The sequence below is a fragment of the Callithrix jacchus genome, chromosome 6 (genome assembly GCF_049354715.1).
Source record: "Callithrix jacchus isolate 240 chromosome 6, calJac240_pri, whole genome shotgun sequence".
Taxonomy (NCBI): Eukaryota; Metazoa; Chordata; class Mammalia; order Primates; family Cebidae; genus Callithrix; species Callithrix jacchus.
The window spans coordinates 95,295,272-95,319,231 of NC_133507.1; the positions used below are offsets into that span (position 1 = coordinate 95,295,272).

General features: G+C 36.9%; 1 protein-coding gene across 11 annotated transcripts in view; it reads left to right on the top strand.

Annotated features, from left to right (window-relative positions):
• ZRANB3 (zinc finger RANBP2-type containing 3) overlaps window positions 1–23,960 on the top strand; it is a 309,784-nt gene that overhangs the window by 180,722 nt on the left and 105,102 nt on the right. For all 11 annotated transcript variants that reach the window (XM_008998974.6, XM_035305048.3, XM_078327919.1 and 8 more), the window contains 2 exons: window positions 19,485–19,656; window positions 21,407–21,523. In XM_008998974.6, coding sequence (XP_008997222.4) covers window positions 19,485–19,656; window positions 21,407–21,523 — 289 coding nt within the window. The remainder of the gene's footprint in view (window positions 1–19,484; window positions 19,657–21,406; window positions 21,524–23,960) is intronic.

A 23,960-nucleotide genomic window follows, 5' to 3' on the forward strand; every position in this document is an offset into this window, starting at 1 on the left:
AACTGGCTAGCCATGTGCAGAAAGCAGAAACTGGACCCCTTCCTGACACCTTACACTAAAATTAACTCCAGATGGATTAAAGACTTAAACATAAGACCTGGCACCATAAAAACCCTAGAAGGAAATCTAGGCAAAACTATCCAGGACATAGGAGTAGGCAAGGACTTCATGAACAAAACACCAAAAGCATTGGCAACAAAAGCCAAAAGAGACAAATGGGACCTAATGAAACTCCACAGCTTCTGCACGGCAAAAGAAACAGTCACTAGAGTGGATCGGCAACCAACAGAATGGGAAAAAATTTTCGCAGTCTACCCATCTGACAAAGGGCTGATATCCAGAATTTACAAAGAACTCAAGCAGATTTACAGGAAAAAACAAACAAGCCCATTCAAAAGTGGGCAAAGGATATGAACAGATACTTTACGAAAGAAGACATATATGAGGCCAACAATCATATGAAAAAATGCTCATCGTCACTGGTCATCAGAGAGATGCAAATCAAAACCACATTGAGATACCATCTCACGCCAGTTAGAATGGCGATCATTAAAAAATCTGGAGACAACAGATGCCGGAGAGGATGTGGAGAAAAAGGAACACTTTTACACTGTTGGTGGGAGTGTAAATTAGTTCAACCATTGTGGAAGACAGTGTGGCGATTCCTCAAGGCCTTAGAAATAGAAATTCCATTTGACCCAGCAATCCCATTACTGGGTATATATCCAAAAGACTATAAATTGTTCTACTATAAGGACACGTACACGAATGTTCATTGCAGCACTGTTTACAATAGCAAAGACCTGGAATCAACCCAAATGCCCATTGATAATAGACTGAATTGGAAAAATGTGGCACATATACACCATGGAATATTATGCAGCAATCAGAAATGATGAGTTCGTGTCGTTTGTAGGGACATGGATGAATCTGGAGAACATGATCCTCAGCAAACTGACACAAGAACAGAAAATGAAACACCGCATATTCTCACTCATAGGTGGGTGATGAAAAATGAGAACACATGGACACAGAAAGGGGAGTACTAAACACTGGGGTCTATTGGGGGGAAAAGGGGAGGGCCAGTGGGAGGGGGAGGTGGGGAGGGATAGCCTGGGGAGAAATGCCAAATGTGGGTGAAGGGGAGAAGAAAAGCAAAGCACACTGCCATGTGTGTACCTACGCAACTATCTCGCATGCTCTGCTCATGTACCCCAAAACCTATAATCAAATAAAAAATTAAAAAAAAAAAAAGGAAATGTCTCTTATGGAATTGCACCGTCTTAGCACCATTGCGTTTAATGTTCTCACCCGTGGCTAAATAGAGGTCGCATCTATTCCATGTGCAAATGATTCACATCTGAGAGAAATGCTTAATATAGTGGATGGCAGAGATATGTTTGAAAAATAATTAGATAAATGTTAATAGAATATGTATTCTGCATTGAGACTTATAAAGTCAGCTTTGTATGGAAGGGACTTGAGAACCTATTATCAATAGTTCAGTTCTAAAAGATTTGTGGTTTTTGAATAACCCTAGGCTAACTTGGAGTAAGGGGTGGTTTTACTCCATTCATTGATTAGACTACATCTAGAGTACAGTTTAATTTTGAATTTATTCATTCATTCTGAAAGTATTTTAGGATGCCTCTTACATGCTAACCCATGTGGTAGCCATCAGATATGCATTAGGGAACATGACCCACATAGTCCAGCCTTCACTGAGTTTTCAAGTCAAATACTAACAAAGTTGAATAGCTAGAACTAAAAGAAGAGAGTTTCAAGACAGTGATTGAGTTAGGTAGGGAATAATATATAGAGTTTTGTTCTTCATCAAAATGGCAATAAGAAGGCATTGCAGGGTTTTTGGGGTTTTAGTAGTCAGTATTGTAGGTTTTTAAATTGCCGTATGACAAAATTTACCATTTAAATATTTTAAATGTACGGTTCAATAGATACAGTTGCCTATATGTATGTTATATGCTTCAGATTTTTTAATTGCAATAAAATATGTATAACAAAATTTACCATTTAAACATTTTTAAATGTACAATTCAGTGACTTTCAGTAAATTCTAATGTATTTCAGTACATTCTGTTGTTGTCCAGTCATTACTACTTTTCATCATCAGAACTTTTTCATCATTCCAAATTGAAATTCTGTACCCATTAAATAATTGTCCCCATTTCCCCCTCCCCAGTCCCTATACTGTGACACTTAAAGCATGAAACATAGATGATTATATTTACAAATCTGATTTATTATCTAAGATATTTCACATGGTTCAAAATTCTGAACCTATAGAAGAGTATATACATTGAAAAATCCCTTTTGCCTAAGTTCTTCTCCCTATTGGCAACTATATGTAGTTTTTACTCTTTCCTCAGAAACTGTGTGCATATTCAAGCAAATTCATGTTTTTAAAAGATTGTAATATAAGCATAAACATTGTTTTGTACTTTCCTCTGTTGTCTTTTTTTTCACATACATAAATAACTCCCTCCTTTTTTGGTTTGGAAATACACTGTACTTATGGGGATGGCAGGAAGTTGAGAGTTTGCGTTGTACAGTTTATTTTCTCTGTGGAATGGGAAGGAGGACAGTCATAGGTTCAGAGAAATGGAAAAGTAGAAGTTTAAAGGTTTCATGAAAGTTGCTACGGTTAGAAATTTTGCCAAATGAGAATGAGATAATGTGATTAGTGCGATAGCATTGTTAACAGCTCTGAGTAACCATTTGAGATCAGCAACTCCAAATTTGTAATGGAACCAGTTTTCTGTAAGGTACAATTTCTCCAGTCACATTCAGTAGCCTGGATACAGGCCTGGAAAAGGCTTCAGGCCTTTTTGGATCCTGAAGTTGGATCCATTCAAGATTGGATTTTTTCACCAGCTTATGATGCATGGACTGTGGGACAAGGGAACTTAAACTATATTAATAAGAACAAAGCTAATTTATGAACTCAGAAATCAAAAGGACTGAGGAAATATGTGAAGACAGGGAAAATATCATGGATTTGGAAATTAGAGGAGTCAGTTGACCGAAATGTACTGATGAGGTAGTAAAGACATTGTGTGAGTATAAATGAACAAGCACCCTTGAAGGATGGGGTAGGTAGAGAGTGGAATGTCTGAATTTACCCAGTTGAACTATTTTTTAGGACCTGATTGTAACCACTGGAATAGTTGGAGTAGATTTTAGAAGGTCATTGTAGACAATGAGTGTGAGGAACTAAGAGGGAACTAAAAGCATTATTTTAAGAAGCTTTTTAACAATTGAAAACATGTCTCAGTAAGTGTGACCAGAGGAATCTCAAATCCAGCCCTACAAATGTCTAATGTTATTGATTGCCTACTATATTTAAGACATTATTTCAGAGCTGCCGGCAATACAAAGATGAGTAAGACATAGTACTTGATCTTATGAAGCCTATAGGAATTTGAAAAAGAGAAGCCCTAAGGGGAACAGGTTTTTAAATATTTAAATATCTGTCATGTTTTAAAAGAATTAGATATCTGTCTTTGTGGCCTCAGAGAGCAAAACTATTTTCAAGCAGGAGAACTTAATAGGGAAGTAGATTTTGGCTTAATATGAGTAAGAACTTTAAAAATATATATACTTACGTATATAGCACTATAACAATAAAAATGGAAAGGAAAAATACCATAATTCTGATATACTAACAAGTAAATTGTTTTCATTTTTTATTTCTACACTTGTCTATATATCTAATAATTTTTACAGTTTTAATCTAGCTTGTATATAATGAGTGCTATCATTTGCTAATTTTCTCTTAGCAATGCCTTGTCCCATGCTTTAACATTGTCTTTATAAGTTGTTTTATTTTCTTTACTTTTATTAATGTAAAGACAGTTTATTGCATTTGGGAAAGTTATTTATACTTATTTTAACAAACCACACATAGAAAAAACATTTTTTTAAAAAAGTGAAAGTCAACTGATGTGCTGTGTTAACTTTTCCTCTAGATAGCTTCTCTACTAAGTACATAAAGAAGGATGATTTGATAGATAAACAATTTCATGTAAATAGGGTCATATTGCACACTTCTGTAATATGCCTTTTCCCTTTAATGCTATCTTAGGACATTTTTTGGTATCAGTAACTAAAATATATAATTTTTATCGGCTATATGATTATATTTTATATATAAGATGCTATACCATGTGTCTTAGATGTATTATTTTTAATTGTTTCAACAGTCCTACAAGTAGATGATAGAATGTCCATTTTATAGATGAGGAAGCTGTATTTTGAAAGGTTAAGCTGTATTTGGAAAGGTTAAGTAACTTGTGAAGTCACATAACTAAAAAATGAAAAAACAAGAATGTAAACACCCTTTAATACCACTTTTCTTCCATTCTCCTTCCAGTATTTGAATTATTTGGTAATTCAGTGTCCATGTTTATACTATTAACTAAATATGTTAAATTAATGGACGAAATAAATTGATATTCTCTACTAAATCAAGTAGTTGACTGTTCCTTTCCTGGTCAACTTTTTGTTTACCTTATAACTCATTTTTTTCCCCATCTGTTTGGTTTTCTATATAGCTGTTGCTGCTTTTTCACTGAAAGACTCCAACCAATCTGTCAACTTCCATCATGTCTTCTAAGCACATAAAATAATCTTTTTCTTTTGCCTGGAGATTTTCCTCCCACAGCCTTCTGTTTTGCTCCGATCTAAACTGATTTTTCTTTAGGCATGGCACAAAGCTGTCAGCCTGAATTTCCTTGGGCCATTCTGCTCTGTTGGATCCCAACATTCCTGGATTTCATGTCTTTTATTTCTTAGTTTATTCCCTGATGGTTTCAATATTTTATTACGGAAAAAATTAACATGTACAAAAGTACGTGCTATAGTATAATGAACCCCGTACTCATCACCCAGCTTCAACAATTACTAACTCATGGCCAGTTTTCTTTTAGCTATGCTCTATCTACCTCTTCTACCCCATATTATTTTGAAGGAAATCCTAGATATTGTATTTTATCTATAAAATATTTCACTATATATCTCTAAAGAGTAAGGAAGGACTATTCTTAAAAATAATTATTCAGGGCTTAATACCTAGGTGATAGGTTGATGGGTGCAACAAACCACCGTGGCACGTTTACCTATGTACTGAACCTGAACATTCTGTACACATATCCCAGAACTTAAAGTAAAATTTCAAAAAAATCCTTTCTAAATATTAATCCCTATTAAAAAATAATTATAATACCCTTATACCTTAAAAATTAAAATTAATTGCATTAAATCCCTTGATTGCATTAAAATGCAGTAAATGCTTGGGTGGTGGGTGCACAAAAATCTTACAAATCACCACTAAAGAACTTATTCATGTTACCAAATACCACCCCTACACCTATTTCAAAAGCACAAGGATATACACACACTTAAAACATACTTAATTTTACATAATTAAAATGTACTTATGTTATAAAAATGTAGTAAAGGTTGAAATTTCCAGTTGTTTTGTGGATAAATAATTTTACAATTTTGTTGGGGGGGGGTTTTGGTCGTTTTTTTTTTCTCTAGTTTGTATAGATCAGTACTCAAATAAGGCTCACATATAGGAAATGTTAGATGTCACTTAAGTCTCTTAATCTCTAGATTTCTCTTCCATTTCCTTGTTTTATTTATTTATTTTTCCATTGTGGAAGAAATTAAATTGTTTTTGTAATCTAGATTCTGCTGCCTGCATCTTCATGGTGTTGTTTAACATGTTCCTTTGTCCTCAGTATTTCCATATTCATGTTTAGATCTAGAAACTTCTAATTTTTGGAGACAATTCTCCTTTGTAGTGATGTTTTCTTTTGTTAGGAGATATTTAAAGCCTCTCTTTTTATGATGTTAGCAGCTGTCAATGTTCGGTACATTATTTATTAAGTTATTAGACATTGCCAAATGCTGATATTCTCACACTGCCTTCATTTAATAGTTGGCATGCCTCCATAAAAGAAAACCTCCCCCTCATTTATTATTTGGACATTCACTGGTTCACTTTGTTTAAGAAAGGCAGGATAAATTTTTTTCCTTATCATTTGTTAATTTTCAATGTAATAGATTGTTTCATTATCAACTTCCAGTGATGTCCAATGATCTTTAATTTTGAAGTTGGCAAGTTTAAATTCTTCAACTTTGTTCTCTTTCAAGGTTGTTTTGGCTAGTCTGTGTCCTGGCATTTTTATATAAATTTCTGTATTAGCTTGTCAGTTTCAGCAAAGAGGTCATCTGGAATTTTGATAAAGATTGCATTGACTCTGTAGATTAACTTGGGGAGTTTGACATTTTTATAATATTAAGTGTTCAAATTCATGAACAGTAATGTCTTTCCATTTACTTTATTAAAAAAGAAATCCTACAGTGTTGTGTAGCTTGTAAGTCTTACATTTTAAAAAATCAAGTTGAGGGATGGGCACCGTGGCTCAATGCCCGTAATCCCAGTACTTTGGGAGGCCAAAGTGGGTGGATGACCTGAAGTCAGGAATTTAAGACCAGCCTGGCCAACATGGTGAAATCCCATCTCTACTAAAACTATAAAAATTAGCTGGATGTGGTGGTGCACGCTTGTAATCCCAGCTACTCAGAAGGCTGAGAAAGGAGAATCACTTGAACCCAAGAGGTGGAGGTTGCAGTGAGCCAAGATCACACAACTGCACTCCAGCCTGGGCAACAGAGCAAGACTCCATCTCCCCTCTCCTGCCCCCAAAAAAATCAAGTTGAGGAAGTACCCTTTCTAACCCTAGTTTATTGAGTATGTGAGGATTTTTATTTTTAAGTCATGTTTTTTTCAATCAATTTTATTTATAGACCTTGTTGATTATCAAATTTTCCCTCCTTTGACAAATGGGACCATCTCCAATTACTTTGTAATTTACATTCTATCTTTTCATGATGATACCTTTATTCCACTTTCAGAGCAATTTCATATTTTAGTATTGAGTGAGCAAGTTTCTGCTCTGTTTATCTGGGCTGTTCTTTGTCAATTCTATTTGTAATCTGTCATTGTCATTTCACTCTCAATAATTTCAGTTTTTCAACGTATCCTCCTATAACCCACATTCCACTATCTTCCTCTGTTATGTTAACAATTAGATTGGTTCCCCTTTCTAAATCTTGTCTATAATATTCTTCTTGAATGATACAACCATAACTACATATTCTGTTATATTTTCAGGACACTATTATTTGATATAAGAACAGAGCGTTCTAAGTTTTCCCCATTTCTATCATGTTTTGTTGTTAAACTTGTGGTGGGAAAGCAAAATATTATAACCATTTTGGAAAACAGTTTGATAATTTTTTATGGTTTTAAAAATAAAGTTAAACTTACAAGACCTGCAAAGCACTAATTTAAAAAAAAAAGAAGAAGACCTAAATGAATGGAGTGGTATACCATGTTGGTGGACAGGGAGACTAAAAAAAAATTTTATTTATTTTTGAGACAGTTTCACTTTTATTGCCCATACTGGAGTGCAGTGGTGCAATCTAGTTCACAGCAACCTCCACCTCCTGGGTTCAAGCAATTCTTGTGTCTCGGTCTCCCAAGTAGCTGGGATTACAGGCACCCGCCACCATGCCCAAGTAATATTTGTATTTTTCGTAGAGACAAGGTTTCACCATGTTAGTCAGGCTGGTCTTGAACTCCTGACCAAAGGTGATCTGCCTGCCTCAACCTCCCAAATTGTTGGGATTACAGCTGAGCCAAAAAGAATTTTTTAAGAGACAGGATCTTCTCAGTCACCCAGGCTGAAGTGCAGTAGCACAATCATAGCTTAATGCAGCCTCAACCTCCTGGGCTTGAGCAATCCTCCTGTCTCAGCCTCCCAAGTAGTGAGGACTACAGGACCACAACATCATGTTCGGCTAATTGTTTTGTTTTTTACAGAGATTGGGTCTTGCTATATTGCCCAGCCTGGTCTCAAACTCTTGGCCTCTAGCAATTCTGCCACCTTGACCTCCCAAATTGTTGGGATTACAGGCATAAGCCACCATGCCTGGTCTCAATATTTCCTTTTTTTTCCTTTTTTTGGATCCTTCTTGCCCAGGCTGGAGTGTAATGGTGTGATCTTAGCTCACTGCAACCTCTGCCTCCCAGGTTCAAGCTATTCTCCTGCCTCAGCCTTCCAAGTAGCTGGGATTACAGACATGTGCCACCACATTCAGCTAATTTTGTGTTTTTAATAGAGACAGGGTTTCACTATGTTGGTCAGGCTGGTCTCAAACTCCTGACCTCAAGTGATCCACCCCCTCAGCCTCCTAAATTGCTGGGATTACAGGTGTGAGCCACCACGCCTGGCCTCAATCTTTTTTAAATGGCACTTTCCCTCAAATTGTTTTATGGATTCTGTGTAAAAACAGTCAAACCCAGCTGGGTGCCGTGGCTCATGCCTGTAATCCGAGCACTTTGGGAGGCCGAGGCAAGCGAATCACGAGGTCAAGAGATCCAGACCATCCTTGCCAACATGGTGAAACCCTGTCTCTACTAAAAAATACAAAAATTAGCTGAGCATGGTGGCATACACCTGTAATTCCAGCTACTTGGGAGGCTGAGGCAGGAGAATTCCTTGAACTTGGGAGGCAGAGGTTGCAGTTAGCCAAGACTGCACCACTGCACTCCAGCCTGACACCTGAAACAGAGTAAGACTCTGTCTCAAAAAGAAAAGAAAAACCCAAGTAGGATTTTTGTAGAAATTGACGTTTTAAATCTAAAATGCCTATGCAAAGGCAAAGGATAGGCAAAGCAACTTTGAAAAAGATGAAAAAATAAGATTCACACTACTTTTCTTTATAGTCATCAATAAAGGAGACACACGTAAATCAGTGGAACATACAGAATCTAGAAATAGACCCATAAATATATCAGTTGATTTCTGACAATATGCAAGACAATTCACTGGAGAAAAGCTAGTCTTTTCAACACATGCTCTTGGAACAATTGGACATCCATATGTGAAAAGAAGAAGAACCCCAACCTGTATCTTAGACCATATGCAAAATTTAATGATAAATGGATTGTATATTTGGGACTTTGGGTTAGGCAAAGATTTTTTCAGACAGGACACAAACTTCATGAACCATAAAAGACAAAAGTGATGAATTTCACCTCATGAGAATTTAAAATTTCTCTCCCTAACACTGTTAAGAGGTGAAAAGACAAGCCATAAACTAGGAGAGAAAACTACATATTTGATAAAGAAATATATAAAAAGGACACAAAATGAATTTTTAAAATAATATATTAAAAATTCTCACCCAGGCAGGGTGACTCACATCTGCAATCCCAGGACTTTGGGAGGCCAAGGTAAGTGGATCACCTGTCAGGAGTTCGAGACCAGCCTTGCCAACATGGCAAAACCGCATCTCCACTAAAAAAATATGAAAATTAGCCAGGTATGGTGGCACACATCTGTAGTCCCAGCTACGTAGGAGGCTGAGACAGGAAAATTGCTTGAACATGGGAGGTGGAGGTTGCAGTGAACTGAGATTGCACCACTGCTATCCATTTTGGGTGACAAAGTGAGTCTCTGAAAAAAAAATTCCCAAAACTCAATAATAAGAAAACAAAATAATTAATTTTAAAAATAGTTAAAAGATTTAGGGCCGGGTGCAGTGGCTCACGCCTGTAATCCTAGCACTTTGGGAGGCTGAGGCTGGTGGATCACGAGGTCAAGAGATCGAGACCATCCTGGTCAACATGGTAAAACCCTGTCTCTACTAAAAATACAAAAAAAAATTAGCTGGGCATGGTGGCGCGTGCCTCTAATCCCAGCTACTCAGGAGGCTGAGGCAGGAGAATTGCCTGAACCCAGGAGGTGGAGGTTGTGGTGAGCCGAGATCGCACCATTATACTCCAGCCTGTGTAACGAGCGAAACTCCGTCTCAAAAAAAAAAAAAAAAAAAAAGATTTAGAAAGACACTTGACCTAAGGACATATATAGAAGTCAAATCAATACATGAAAAAATGCCCAAGACCTTAGCCATTAGAGAAATGCGAATTAAAACCACAGAGAGGTACGAGTACACATGCATTAGAATGGGTAATTTTTTTTTTAAGCTGACTATATCAAATGATGACTAGGATACTGAATAACTGCAATGTTCTGGTGGGAATTACATTGCTTACATTGCTGCTGGGAGTGCAAAATGTTCAGCCACTTTGGAAAACAGTATGGCATATACTGACCATATAGACCAGAAATCCTGCTGCTGAGTATTAATTAGTAAAGACAAATGAAAACATGTTTACTTAGAAATCTGTGTGCAGTTGTTTATAGTAGCTTTTTTATAATAACCTAAAACTGGAATAATCCAAATGTTCTTCAACTAAAGTGACTACAGAAATTGTCATATCACCATACAATGGAATGTATTAACAGACAAATAAAAGCAATGAACTATTAATACAGCCCAATAACATATATGACTTTTTTTTTAGGCTGGAGTGCAGTGGAGCAATCTCAGCTCACTGCAATCTCCACTTCCTAGGTTTAAGCGATTCTTCTGACTCAGCCTCCTGAGTAGCTGAGATTACAGGAGCCCACCACCACACTCAGCTAATTTTTTATATTTTTAGTAGAGATGGGGTTTCACCATGTTGGCCAGGATGGTCTCGGTCTCTTGACCTCTTGATCCACCCACCTCAGCTTCCCAAGTGCTGGGATTACAGGCATGAGCCACTGTGCCTGGCCAACATATATAACTTTCAAATACATTATGCTAAGTGAAAGAAATAAGATTTAAAAGGCTACCTACTGTATAATTCTATTTATATAACATTCTGGAATGTACAGAACTACAAGGGAAAAAAACCAGATTAATGGTTGCCAGGAGCCAAGGATGAGAAGAAAGGCTTGCTACAGGAGGCACAAGAGGATCTAACTTTAAAAAATCAGAGGGTGATTTACAAAGTCAAAAGTTAACTCTGCATCTGTATACGTGTGTGTTCATGAACACAAATAAGCATACATGTTCTTGGCCATAAGCTTCCTGTTTCATCATGATAAGCTAATGTTATGTGCATACTGGGAAATGCCTCTTTTAAAATTATATATGATCAAAAGGAGATTAAAAGGCATATGTTTATTCTTTCAATTTAGAAAAGGATAAATGAACTTTTACTTACTTTATAAAACTGAATGAGAAAGTAATTATTCTGAACCCAAAGGAAGGTTCACGTTTCATGATATCTTTAGAGACATTTGCAATTTTTTAGCAGTTGCTAATTTTAGTTTGTTAGGAATTAAGTATCCTTTTGTTTTAAACCAACCCCCAAACTGCACTACTTATACTTTGTCCTTAAAAATATTTTTCTTGGCCGGGCGTGGTGGCTCAAGCCTGTAATCCCAGCACTTTGGGAGGCTGAGGCGGGTGGATCACGAGGTCAAGAGATCGAGACCATCCTGGTAAATACGGTGAAACCCCGTCTCTACTAAAAATACAAAAAATTAGCTGGGTGCGTGCCTGTAATCCCAGCTACTCAGGTTGAGGCAGGAGAATTGCCTGAACTCAGGAGGCGGAGATTGTGGTGAGCCGAGATTGTGCCATTGCACTCCAGCCTGGGTAACAGAGCGAAACTCCCATCTAAAATATATATATATATATATTTTTTTTCTTATTCATTTATACCTTTTCTCTTTCTTCTATGCACTTTATCTCTTTGATATTACATTTACAAATTTGTTTTATTATTTTCTTTCCTTCCCATAAAACTATGAACCTTAAACTTCAGAATCTTTCATTTTTAGCTGGGCCTGGTGGCATGTACCTGTAGTGCCAGCTACTGAAGTACCTGAAACAGGATAATCACTTGAGCCTAGGAGATGGAGGCTGCTGCACTATGGTCGTGCTGGCAAATGGCCACTGTATTCTAGCCTCGACAATTTAGTGAAAACCCATCTATGGGGGAAAAAAGGATTCACTCACTTCTTCAGCCATTTCAAAACCCTAGGAGGGAGTTTTGGCAGTTTGCACAGATCATATGTCCCTATCAAAATTACAGAAGGAGACACTTTCAATAGATTAAAAGGTCTCTTTCAGCAAAACTTCCTCTTCCTATATTTTTCCTTGTGTTTTGTGATGGTGGAGTATCAGCAAGCATTTTTAGGATCAGTTTAAGAAGAAATTACACTAGGGGTATGTTTGGTTTGGATTTAGTGGGCTGTATTTGTGTATTTAGTTAGGTTACTGCTTGCCAACCTAGTATAGGAATGGCTTCCAGAACTATTTCTGGTATGGGGTAAGTGGACATATTGCAATGTGAACGTGTCCTCTGGTGCCAGAAGCTGGGAACATGTGAGTACTGAAAGAGAAACAAGGTTGAAATGTAGAGAGTCAGAGGATAGTCTTCGAATAATTCTTACCATTCTTTTTTTTTTTTTTAACAAGTAGTCCTCCCGTGGATCTTCCCATTCTTATAGCTTGTATTTGACAGAAATTTGATAGAGGTTGTTTTTTTTCCAAATTTGATAATAATTTAGAAATATATGTACATAAACAGAGTATGCTACTAAGTTATGAACTTGAAGTAAACTTTAAAAAATTATTATTAATAAACAACAAAATTTGATCATCCATACTTGAGTAAAGACTGAATTATCCTATTTCTCAAGTATTACAAAGTCACCCTGAAGTGGCAGTCAAAGTATAAGCAGTGGACAGTGTTGAAAAAACATTATAGATGTGATAAGTGGTTAATTAAAAAGTGTTATTTTTCTGGATTTAGGAACATGTAAGCATACATAAACTTTCTGTGTAATTTTTTTCATTATAGACTCACATATGTACTTAATTTTTTATTCATAATTCTGTGCAAGTAACAAAAGTATGTAACTCTAAAAGGGCTCATTGTATCTTTACTGGCCAATTTTTTCAGTCAAGTTGTGCCCATGCCTGCTGAGCTCTTGCCAGTCTTCTCAATTCTGTATACACCCCATTTTTAAGCATTATTTTTTTTTTAGCATATAGCCAATGCATGAATTATATTCATGTTACTATTCTAAGCCTTATATGTATTTTAAAACTTACATGAAAAGAGAAGCTAATTTAGAAAGCTAAGATAAGAATACAATATATAGAGAATGTTTACTTCTGCACCTCAGTGGGGTGATTTGAAACTTTCTGGAGTCTACCCATCCCCACAGTTTGGAGACCACTGCTATGAAATGTGAAGCTATTGAAGTTATCTTTCTTTAAGATTCTTTAACATTGGCTTTTAGTTACAAAAGCATTATTTGCTTATTGTAAACTTTCAGATACACAAAGTGAAAACAAAATGGGGTCACAAAACCTTAGTTTTTCACTGAACCTTTTCATTCCCTAACACTCTTACCGCCAAGGTAAGCAATGTTTCATATTCGATGTGTATTCTCCTGGAACTGTTTCCATTATTATACAGACATACATATGTACACACATCTACACACATACATAATCCTTCATACCAAACATATTACTCTGCGGCTTCCATTTTTCATTTAACATATTATCTTTGACATCCTTCTTACTCCATACATAAAGATCTAAATGATTCTTATGAATAGTTGCTGAATAGTCCATATTTGGCATGCCCTATATTTTATTCAACCATCCTTCAAACAGTGGATCTTCCCATTTTATATATGTAGAAATTGGGAATTAGGAAAATAAAGTCCAAAACCTGAAGTCAGGAATGTTTCCTAGTCCCAGAATCTCTTGCTTTTGTGTAGCTGCCCCCACCACACACACACACACACACACACACACACACACACACAAAATAGTATGTAAATAGCATAGTAAAATAACCCCAAGAATTATATTTAATGTGATTTTTATATTATTAGGTAAAAGTTGGCTTTTAGTAAAGCAAGACTTTGGAATCAGACTGCCTAAGCTCAAATCTCAGCACCACTATTAACATCTATGAGATATTGGGCAAATTCTTCAATCTCTTTGTATCTCAGTTTCATCATCCATAAAATGGGAATAATATTGGTACTTTACCTATGTACAGAGTTGTTAATAAGGCTAAATGTATTAATTCACAGAGTACACTCTGCTGTAACTATTATTGGCATTGATGTTGTCATTATATAGATATTTCTTAAATATTAACAGAGGGTTTTTTTTGGGGGGGCATTGTGGAGCCAATAACTTGTTCTTTTTATTTTGTTTCTGAGGTTTTTTAAAGTCTTATAGGCCTATGAAAATTTCTAGTGCCAGGCAGGCAGTTAAAAGGTCCCCAGCCCAAGATTCCAAGCAGTCTGACACCAGTGCAAGTACCCTTAGCTAAAAAGATCTGTAGCCTCAATCGGATTGGAGAGGAAATCCTGGGAAAATGTAGGACAGTGACACACATATATACTAGTTTTTGTTTTTGATAAATAAACTGTTTTTTGGTTTTGTTTCTTTGTTTGTTTGTTTGGTTTGGTTTTTCAAGAGTAGTTTTAGGCCTGCAGCTAAATTAAGCAGGAAGTGCAGAGGGTTCCCATATACCCCATGCCTATATACATGCCGCCCTCCACTTTCAACACCTTCACCACAGCGGTATATTTGTTACAACTTCTGAACCTGCATTGACATATCATCACCCTATGTCCATAGTTTACATTGAGATTCACTCTTGGTGTTGAACATTGTATGGTTTTGACAAATGTATAATGACATGAATCTACAATTGTAGTATCATACAGAATTGTTTCACTGCTCTGAAAATCCTCTGTTTTCTGTCTATTCATCTATCCCTCCTTTATAACCAAGGCAACCACCAATCTTTTTACTGTATAGCTTTGTCTTGTCCAGAATATCATATAGTTGGAATCATACAGTATTGTAGTGTTTTCAGATTTGCTTCTTTCCCTTAGTAATATGCATTTTAGTTCCCTCCACGTCTTTTCATGGCTTGATATGTCATTTCTTTTTAGCACTAAATGTTTTCTTGTCTAGAGGTACTACAGTTTATCCATTCCCCTACGGAAGGTCATCTTGGTTGCTTCCAAGGTTTTGCAATTATGAAAAAAACTGCTATAAACACCCATATGCAGGTTTCTCTGTGGACATTTGTTTTCATTGTGGTAATGCTGGCTGGCCACATTACTTTTGAATGAGTTCAAAAGTATTCACTCTGCTTCTAGCCTCTGAAAGAGATTATAGAGAATTGGTATAATTTCTTTGGTAGAATTCAGTGAGCCACCTGGGCCTGGTGTTTTCTGTTTTCAAGGATTATTAATTTGTAATATATGTCTTTAGTACATATAGAACTATCCAGATTGTCTGTTTCTTCTTGTGTGAGTTTTGGCAGATTATGATTTTCAAGGAATTCATCTGTTTTCATCTAGGTTATAAGATTTGTTAGCATAGATTGTTCATAATATTTCTTTATTATACTTTTAGTGTCTTTGAAATCTGTAATGATGTCCCTCTTTCATTTCTGATATTAATAATTTGTGTTGTCTCTCTCTTTCTTAACCTTGCCAGAGGCTTATCAATTTTATTGATCTTTTCACAGAACCAGTGTCTTAGTCTGTTTTATGTTGCTAAAAGAGAATGCATGAGGCTGGGTAATTTATCAAGAAAAGATGTTTACTTAGCTCATGGTTTTGCAGGCTGGGAAGTTCATAAAACATTGTCCCAGCATCTGCTCATCTTCTGATGAGAGGATATTGTTCTGCATCACAACGTGGCAGAAAGTCAAAGAAGATGATATGCGCAGAGACAAAACCTAATGAGTGTCCTGGCTTTATAATACTTTTGTGGAAACTATTCCATATCTGCAAGAACTAATGCAGTCTCATCAGAGCAAGAACTCACCCAATATCCTGCGGACAGCACCAAACCATTCATGAGGGATCTACCCCCATGACCCAGACACCTCCCACTAGGTCTCACCTCCTAACACCAGCACAGCAACCTCTGCTTCCCATGTTCAAATGATTCTCCCATCTCAGCCTCCTGAATAGCTGGGACTACTTGCATGGACCATTATCCCCAGCTAATTTTTGTAGCTTTTTGGTAGGGACAGGGTTTCACCATGTTGCCCAGGCTAGTCTCAAACTCCTGGGTTCAAGAGACCCACCCACCTCCGCCTACCAAAATGCTGGGATTACAACAGGCTTGAGCCACTATGCCCAGCCAACCATTGACATTTAAAGTAATTATTGATATTGTTGGATTAATAGCTACCATGTTTGATAATGTTTCTCTGTTTGTTACCCTTGTTCTTTGTTTCTGTTTTGTCTTCCACACTCTTTCTGCTTTCTGTGGCTTTAAGCATTTTGTATAATCCCTTTTTCTCTTCTATTTTTTTTTTAGTATGTCAATTATACTTTTTTCAATACTTTTTTTAGTGACAGCCCTAAAGTATGCACTGTACATTTACAACAAAACTAAGTCTAATTTATGAAAGTCCAGAGTAGGGAAATCTGTGGAGAAAGAAAGTAGATTAGTGGTTGCTTAGGCCTGGAGAGTTATGACAGATGTTCAGGGGTAATAGCTAAAGGATACAGAGTTCCTTCTTGAGGTGATGAAAATGTCCTAAAATTTACTGTGGTGATGGTTGCACACATTTGGGAATGTACCAGAAATAATTGAATTATTCACTTTGGGTGAATTGTATAGCATTAAAAATTCAATTTCAATAAAACTATTTTAAAATGTAAGATATTCCAAAAAGTATATATAATTATTATCAAATTTAAAGAGACTAGGGGTTTACAAGAGGCACCTCTTCTAGCCCTCCCTACCCCTCTTATTTCACCTTTGCACCCCAAACATGGATCTGGGGTTTTGACAAATGTGGTGTTGCCACCACTTTTTAGAACAAATGCCACTGCTAGCATTCTAAGCTGTAGATGAAAGAGATGGGTGTGGGGAGAGTGGGTAACAAGGAATAATTCCTCTGAACCATGGTTCATGCCAGGCATATGGCTTAGGATGAACTAGTGACATAAGACCCAGGAGGCAACTAGCTAAAACTTCTTTCAATAACGTACCCTCTCCTGGAGCGGGGAGAAAAACCTCATTGTAAGAGACCAGGTACTGGCACTATGACACTCTGAAAATAGATTGCCCAGACTTCAAAACAGATCTGCACTTCAGGAGTACAACTATTGGTACTCTGCAGGAGGAAAGTGTGGCCTATGTGGTTAGCCTGTTTGAAGACATTTATGTGTTGTCTCTGCCAGCATGTAGCAGTCATACCAAAAGACCTCCAGCTAGCATATTGTACACCTGTACGATGTCTCATGTAAGTAAAGAGTGTACTTCAGAATCCATTTTCAGCTGGGCACGGTGGCTCACGCCTGTAATCTCAGCAGTTTGGGAGGCCTAGGTGGCCTGATCATGAGGTCAGGAGTTTGAGACAAGCCTGGCCAATATGGTGGACCCTCGTCTCTACCAGAAGTACAAAAATTAGCTGGGCATGGTGATGCATGCCTATCAGCTACTCGGGAGGCTGAGGCAGGAGAATTGCTTGAACCCTGGGATGGGAGGTTGTGGTGAGCCAACATCGCCTCACTGCACTCCAGGCTGGGCAACAGAGTGAGACTCTGTCTAAATAAAAAAAATCCATTTTAATGGCAAACATTGCATTTTCAACAAAACAAAAACACCACCTACCAACTTCTTCTCAATATTGGTAGTTCTAAATGTCAGTGTTTTTTTGTAACCGTGTGATCAAAATATCCTAATTGTATGAATGGAAAAATAGGTGTAGAATAGGTATTGGCAAGTATTTTCCCATTTTTATTAGTGTGTGTTTTTTTTTTTTTTTTTTTTTAGACAGAGTCTTGCTGTGTCGCCCAGGCTGAAGTACAGTGGCATGATCACGGCTCACTGCAACTTCTACTTCCTGGGTTTAAACAAGTCTCCTCACTTAGCCTCCCGAGTAGCTTGGATTACAGGTGTCCGCCACCATACCCAGCTAATTTTTGTATGTTTTGTAGAGACAGGGTTTCACCATGTTGGCAAGACTGATCTTGAACTCTTGACCTTGTGATCCATCCGCCTTGGCCTCCCAAAGTGCTGGGATTATAGGCGTGAGCCACCGCGCCCGGCCCGTGAATTTTTAATATAAATATGGGAACATAAGGCATTAAAGGAAGTCAAAATATTTTAATGAACAAGTTTCAGTAATTCAGTTTATAACGGTTATAAGTAAACCCATTAAAATGTTCATACAATGAAAGCACTTAGCTTTTTTAAAAAAAGTACATTTCTTATTGATGACAACTAAATGGCATGTGTATAATTTTATCATACAGTAGATTCCATTCATTCACTATAGTTATGTAATTGACTCTACATGCAAGTATATCATTTTAACATTGTGTGTACTATTTATGTTTAATAGTTATTTTTTAAAAAGCTAACGTTAACAAGTTCCACATTTCTCAAATGCACATCTATTCTTGCTAAAATCCACCCAGTATTTTTTTATCCAGTAAAATGAATAGTTACTTAAATTATTAATACTAGTAATCATAATCCAACCTAACAGGAATTTTTTTCCTTTTAAATTATTCTCTAACCGCTGTTTTCAATAGTTGGTAGTATGTACCCCTGGGAGATGATTGGGAATTTTATGGGGTAATATTTTGGTTGTTACATTGATAGGGAAATGTTACTGGATCAGTTGCCCAATGTGTAAGTTCAGTTGATTTCAGTCAGTTGTCCTAATGTTTGAGTTCACTAGATTTCAAGCCTTCTCTTAACATATTTTCACAGTACTTGGTGCTTTGAGCTTCTAATTTCCTCAGAGGTCTAGAGAATAACTTGTCTTTGGCAAGCAGTTTAAGTTATCGCTTTCTTTCTTTTGCCAAGTCAGTTACCACTTGTCTGTCTGCATTATGCTGTCTAAATATTTCTTTAAATCGCTTATCCTCTGATGTCTCCTCTTTCATTCTCTCTTTCATAGTAGTTTTGTGCCCTCTTATTTTATCCCTTTGCAGTCAATCCGGCAAAGGGTTGGAAAGGAAGAAGTGGTTTCAAAGGAAAAAGAGACCACCTTGTAATCAATCTGATATGCTTTAACACCTCTGTTGGAGGTAGCGTCTCCTCCTAGACCACATAGGAAATGTTCTAGGTGTTTTTGGTTACTATAATGACTGGCTGATGCATTGGCAGTTCATGCCTGCTTTACAACTAGATCTGCTAAAACATTCTGCCATATGTGAGTCCACCCAAAATGCCAGTAACACCCTGATTTACAAACAGTGATCTAGTACAATTCAAGTTCATCACAGCCTTGCATTAATTCAGTGTAAACAGTATGTTTAGACACTAACATTTTCTTTAATTGAGAGTAGTGTCAAATCTTACTCATTACTAGTTTTGGGGCTGGGCTTTTGAAACTAATGTTCATTCAGAAATAACAATGAATATAGTCTTGGCTCCTTATCATTAAAAGGAAGAACACATTGGATAAACTGTTTTCTTAACTCCAGCATTCAATTTTGCTACATGTTTTGTCTTCATATTAACAGATATTTTGGTAAAAGACCTCAGTGGGATTGTAGAGGGGCATCAAATCTTAAGGAACTTCACCAGCTATTAAGTGACATAATGATTAGAAGATTAAAGACAGAAGTTTTAACCCAGCTGCCCCCTAAAATCAGACAGCGTATTCCATTTGATCTTCCATCAGCAGCAGCCAAGGTGAGAACCCTTGCTTGATTGAAAGTCTTACTTTAAATAATTTTGATGATACTATTACAGATTGTGCATATTTCATATTTCACAGAAGGAAAAGTTTGCTTTCCTAAAATGGATTTAATTGATAGAGCCTATAAATTGGTTTTGTATTTCAGCAAAAAAGTAGGAAGATATCAGTATTATTCATCAAATACTTAAAAAGATACGATAACCTAGTGATTTTTTTTTAAGTACTTTTTGCTGAAAAAAGTACTTCGGTTGCAACAGAGATGTAGTATTAAGAATTGTAAATATCAGCCGGGCGAGGTAGCTCACACTTGTCATCCCAACACTTTGGGAGGCCGAAGCGGGTGGATCACCTGAGATCAGGAGTTTGAGACCAGCTTGGCCAACATGGTAAAACCTCATCTCTACTAAAAATACAAAAAGTAGTTGGGCATAGTGTTGCACACCTGTAATCCCAGCTACTCAGGATGCTGAGGCAGGAGAATCACTTTAACCCAGGAGGCAGAGGTTGCAATGAGCCGAGATCATGCTCCAGCCTGGGTGACAGAGTGGGAGCAAGACTCCATCTCAAAAAAAAAAAAAGAAATAAAAGAATTCTAAGTATTTATAAGGTGTGAAACCCAATAATTAGCAAGGGAAATTGTGTTTCTTGCTCTAGAATTTCTTTTTAAAGTATGAATAGCTGTCTTCTAGAATAACTCCATGCAGCCCTATTCTTGAAATTCTAAAACTCTGTGATCATGTTGTAAGACGTGAAATTCAGTATATCAGAAAACCAGTTTACCAATCCTTACCTAATTCTTATCCATGTTTACTTTTGGGAAATCCAGTGCTTATATATTCTCTGAAATTTCTGCAAATCTTAAAATAACTTTATTAACAGAGTTTTTCATTGTTATCCTGAAAGCTTAAAGTAAGCATTTTGTAAACATTGAGCAATATGTTACTTCTAAAATAAGAACAATCTGATTTTTTTTTTTTTTTTTGAGATGGAGTCTCGCACTGTTGCCCGGGCTGGAGTGTAGTGGCACAGTCTCAGCTCACTGCAGTCTCCGTCTCCCGGGTTCATGTGATTTTCCTGCCTCAGCCTCCCAAGTAGCTGGCATATACGTGCACACTACAACACCCAGCTAATTTTTTTTATTTTTAATAGAGATGGGGTTTCACTATGTTGGTCAGACTGGTCTCGAACTCCTGACCTCATGATCCACTAGCCTGGGCCTCCCAACATGCTGGGATTACTCCTGACCTCATGAGCCACCATGCCAGGCCTCTGATTTTCTTATCTATTATTTTAGCATTCGAAAGAAAAATAAAATGGAATCAACATATGATTACATTTTTACTTAATACTATTTTTATTTAATATTCTCCATCTTTAAATCAAACCACATCTTTTTATAAAGTACTTAGCTGCCATATACATTTTTACTACTCTGCTTTCTTTTGGTTCTTATGTTCACTTTATAGAATGTATCTTCTTAAAAAGTTATAATTGTTTGATTTATGCTGTTAGCAAAAGGCTTTGTTTTCATTCACAGCTTATCATTGGTTTCTATAATTGGCATGAAAATGTGACTGACCTACCTCTGAATTGATGTTTTTAAATGAATATGTTGGAATCTTTGGGAATTTTCTTTTTATATATTTCTATAGAAAAAAGGAAAAAAAGTAGGACATGATTCATGATTGCATTAATTTGTTCTGTTTGTTATATTCCTAAACAATGTTATTTTTTCCCACATAGGAGTTGAATACCAGCTTTGAAGAGTGGAAAAAATTAATGAGAATGCCAAATTCAGGTGCCATGGAGACAGTCATGGGGTTGATAACTCGCATGTTTAAACAAACTGCTATTGCCAAGGTACTCTTTGCTGGGTCATCATGTATTTGTCTTCATACAAATTATTCAATATATGTTACTGTTTTGAATTAAGCAGGTTATTTATATATTTGCAAATTTTCTCTGCCATTGTTTAACTCTTTTTTCTTTTTTGAGTCAGGAGTCTCACTTTGTCACCCTGGCTGAAGTACACTGGCATGATCTCGGCTTACTGCAACCTCCGCCTCCCTGGTTCAAGTGATTTTCCTGCCTCAGCCTCCCAAGTAGCTGGGACTGCAGGCGCATGCCACTGTGTCCAGCCTGTTTAACTATTATGGAAAAATTCATATTATTCAAAGTAACAGTAATGCTATATCTAATTATATATTCATCTTTTCCAATATACAGGTATATTTTGATGAAAGAGAATAATATACTTTCTCATTTAAGGGACTTATGTATATATATTCATCTTTTTTTTTTCAAACAGAGTCTTGCTCTGTCACCCAAGCTGGAGTGCAGTGACTCAATCTCAGCTCACTGCAACCTCCACCTCCTGGGTTCAAGCAATTCTCCTGCCTCAGCCTCCCAAATAGCTGGGATTACAGACACATGCCTCCACACCTGGCAAATTTTTTTTTAGTACTTTTAATAGAGACAGGTTCCACCATGGGGGCCAGGCTGGTCTTGAACTCCTAACCTGAAGTGATCCACCCACCTCGGCCTCCCAAAGTGCTGGGATTACAGGTGTGAACCACCGCGCCCGGCCTATATTTATCTTTATTATTACTATTCCCATGGTTTTACTACATTATTACTGCAAATAAGCTTTTTTTATTTGTCAGTCATCTTCCATTGATATTCTCCATTCAGTACCCTATAGAGGTAATTGTGCTCACATTTTGTTTGTCTAAAAGTGAACAATACAGGATTTTAGAATTTAAGTCTTAGTGTAACTGTAAAGTAAACTTATCATATATTTGTGGTAGTTGTTGTTTTTACCACCATAGTAAATCTGTAAATACTGAGGAGTGTCACTCCACTTAATTCTGAGACTTTTTTGTAACATAATTTTTCAGTTTAGGATTATTGAGGTATATTTACATGAAGTGAAACTTACTCTTTTAAATTGTATGGTTGGGCCAGAGGTGGTAGTGTGCCTGTAGTTCTAGTTACTTGGGAGGCTGAGGAGGGAGGATCCCTTAGCTCAGAAGATCAGGGCTACAGTGAGCTATGATCGTGCCACTGTACTCTGGCTTTGCAACACTGTCTCTAGAATAGAATAGAAGAGTAGAGTAGAGTAGAATAGAATAGAATAGATAGTGGTTGGATGAGGCTTGACAAATGTGTATAGTTAGGTAACCACCACTGCCATGAAGATACAGATATTTTCTGTCATGCCAAAAAGTTCTCTCATGTCCCTTTGTAGCATTTCCCCTCCACCCATCCGTATACCTTGGCAATCACAGATCTGCTTTCTGTCACTGTAGTTTTACATTTTCCAGAATGTCACAGAAGTGGAACAACAGCATGTAGCCTTGTGTCTGGCTTCTTTAACTTAGTATAAAGCTTTTGAGATTGATTCAAGTTGTTGTATAAGTTATTACTTTTTCCTTTTTATTGCTTACCTTACATCCTCCAATGTATGGGAACAAAACTTAAAAACATTTTTTTTGAGAGACAGGGTCTTGCTCTATCACCTAGGCTAGAGTGCAGTGGCGCAATCATAGCTCACTTCAAGTTTTGAACACCTGGGCTCTAGGGATCCTTCTGCCTCAGCCTCCCAAAATACTGGGATTACAGTTGTGAGCTAACTTACCTGGCCCCTTAAAATGTTTTGTTTTTGTTTTTGAGGCAGAGTTTCGCTCTTGTTACCCAGGCTGGAGTGCAATGGCACGATCTCAGCTCACCACAACCTCCACTTCCTGGGTTCAGGCAATTCACCTGCCTCAGCCTCCCAAGTAGCTGGGATTACAGGCGTGCACCACCATGCCTAGCTAATTTTTTATATTTTTAGTAGAGACGGGGTTTCACCATGTTGACCAGGATGGTCTCAATCTCTTGACCTCGTGATCCACCTGCCTCGGCCTCCCAATGTTTTGTTTTGTTTTTTTAATTCCTTCACCAATTAATGGACATTTTGAATATTTCCATTTTAGACTATTATAAGTAAAAGTAATATAATCATCCATGTACAGGCCTTTATATAGTCATGTATTTTCATTTTCCTTGAGCAAATACCTGGAAATGGAACTGCTGAGTCATAAGAAAAGTGTAGATTTACCTTTACAAAAAACTGCCAAATTGTTTTTAAAAGTAACTATAATATTTTACGTTTCTACTGCCATTGTATGAGAGTTCCATTTGATATCTTTGTCAGCACTAGGTATTGCCATCTTTTTAATTTTAGCCATGCTTGTGGATATGTAGTGGCATCTCATTGTGCTTTTAATTTGTCTCTTCCCAATGACTAATGGTG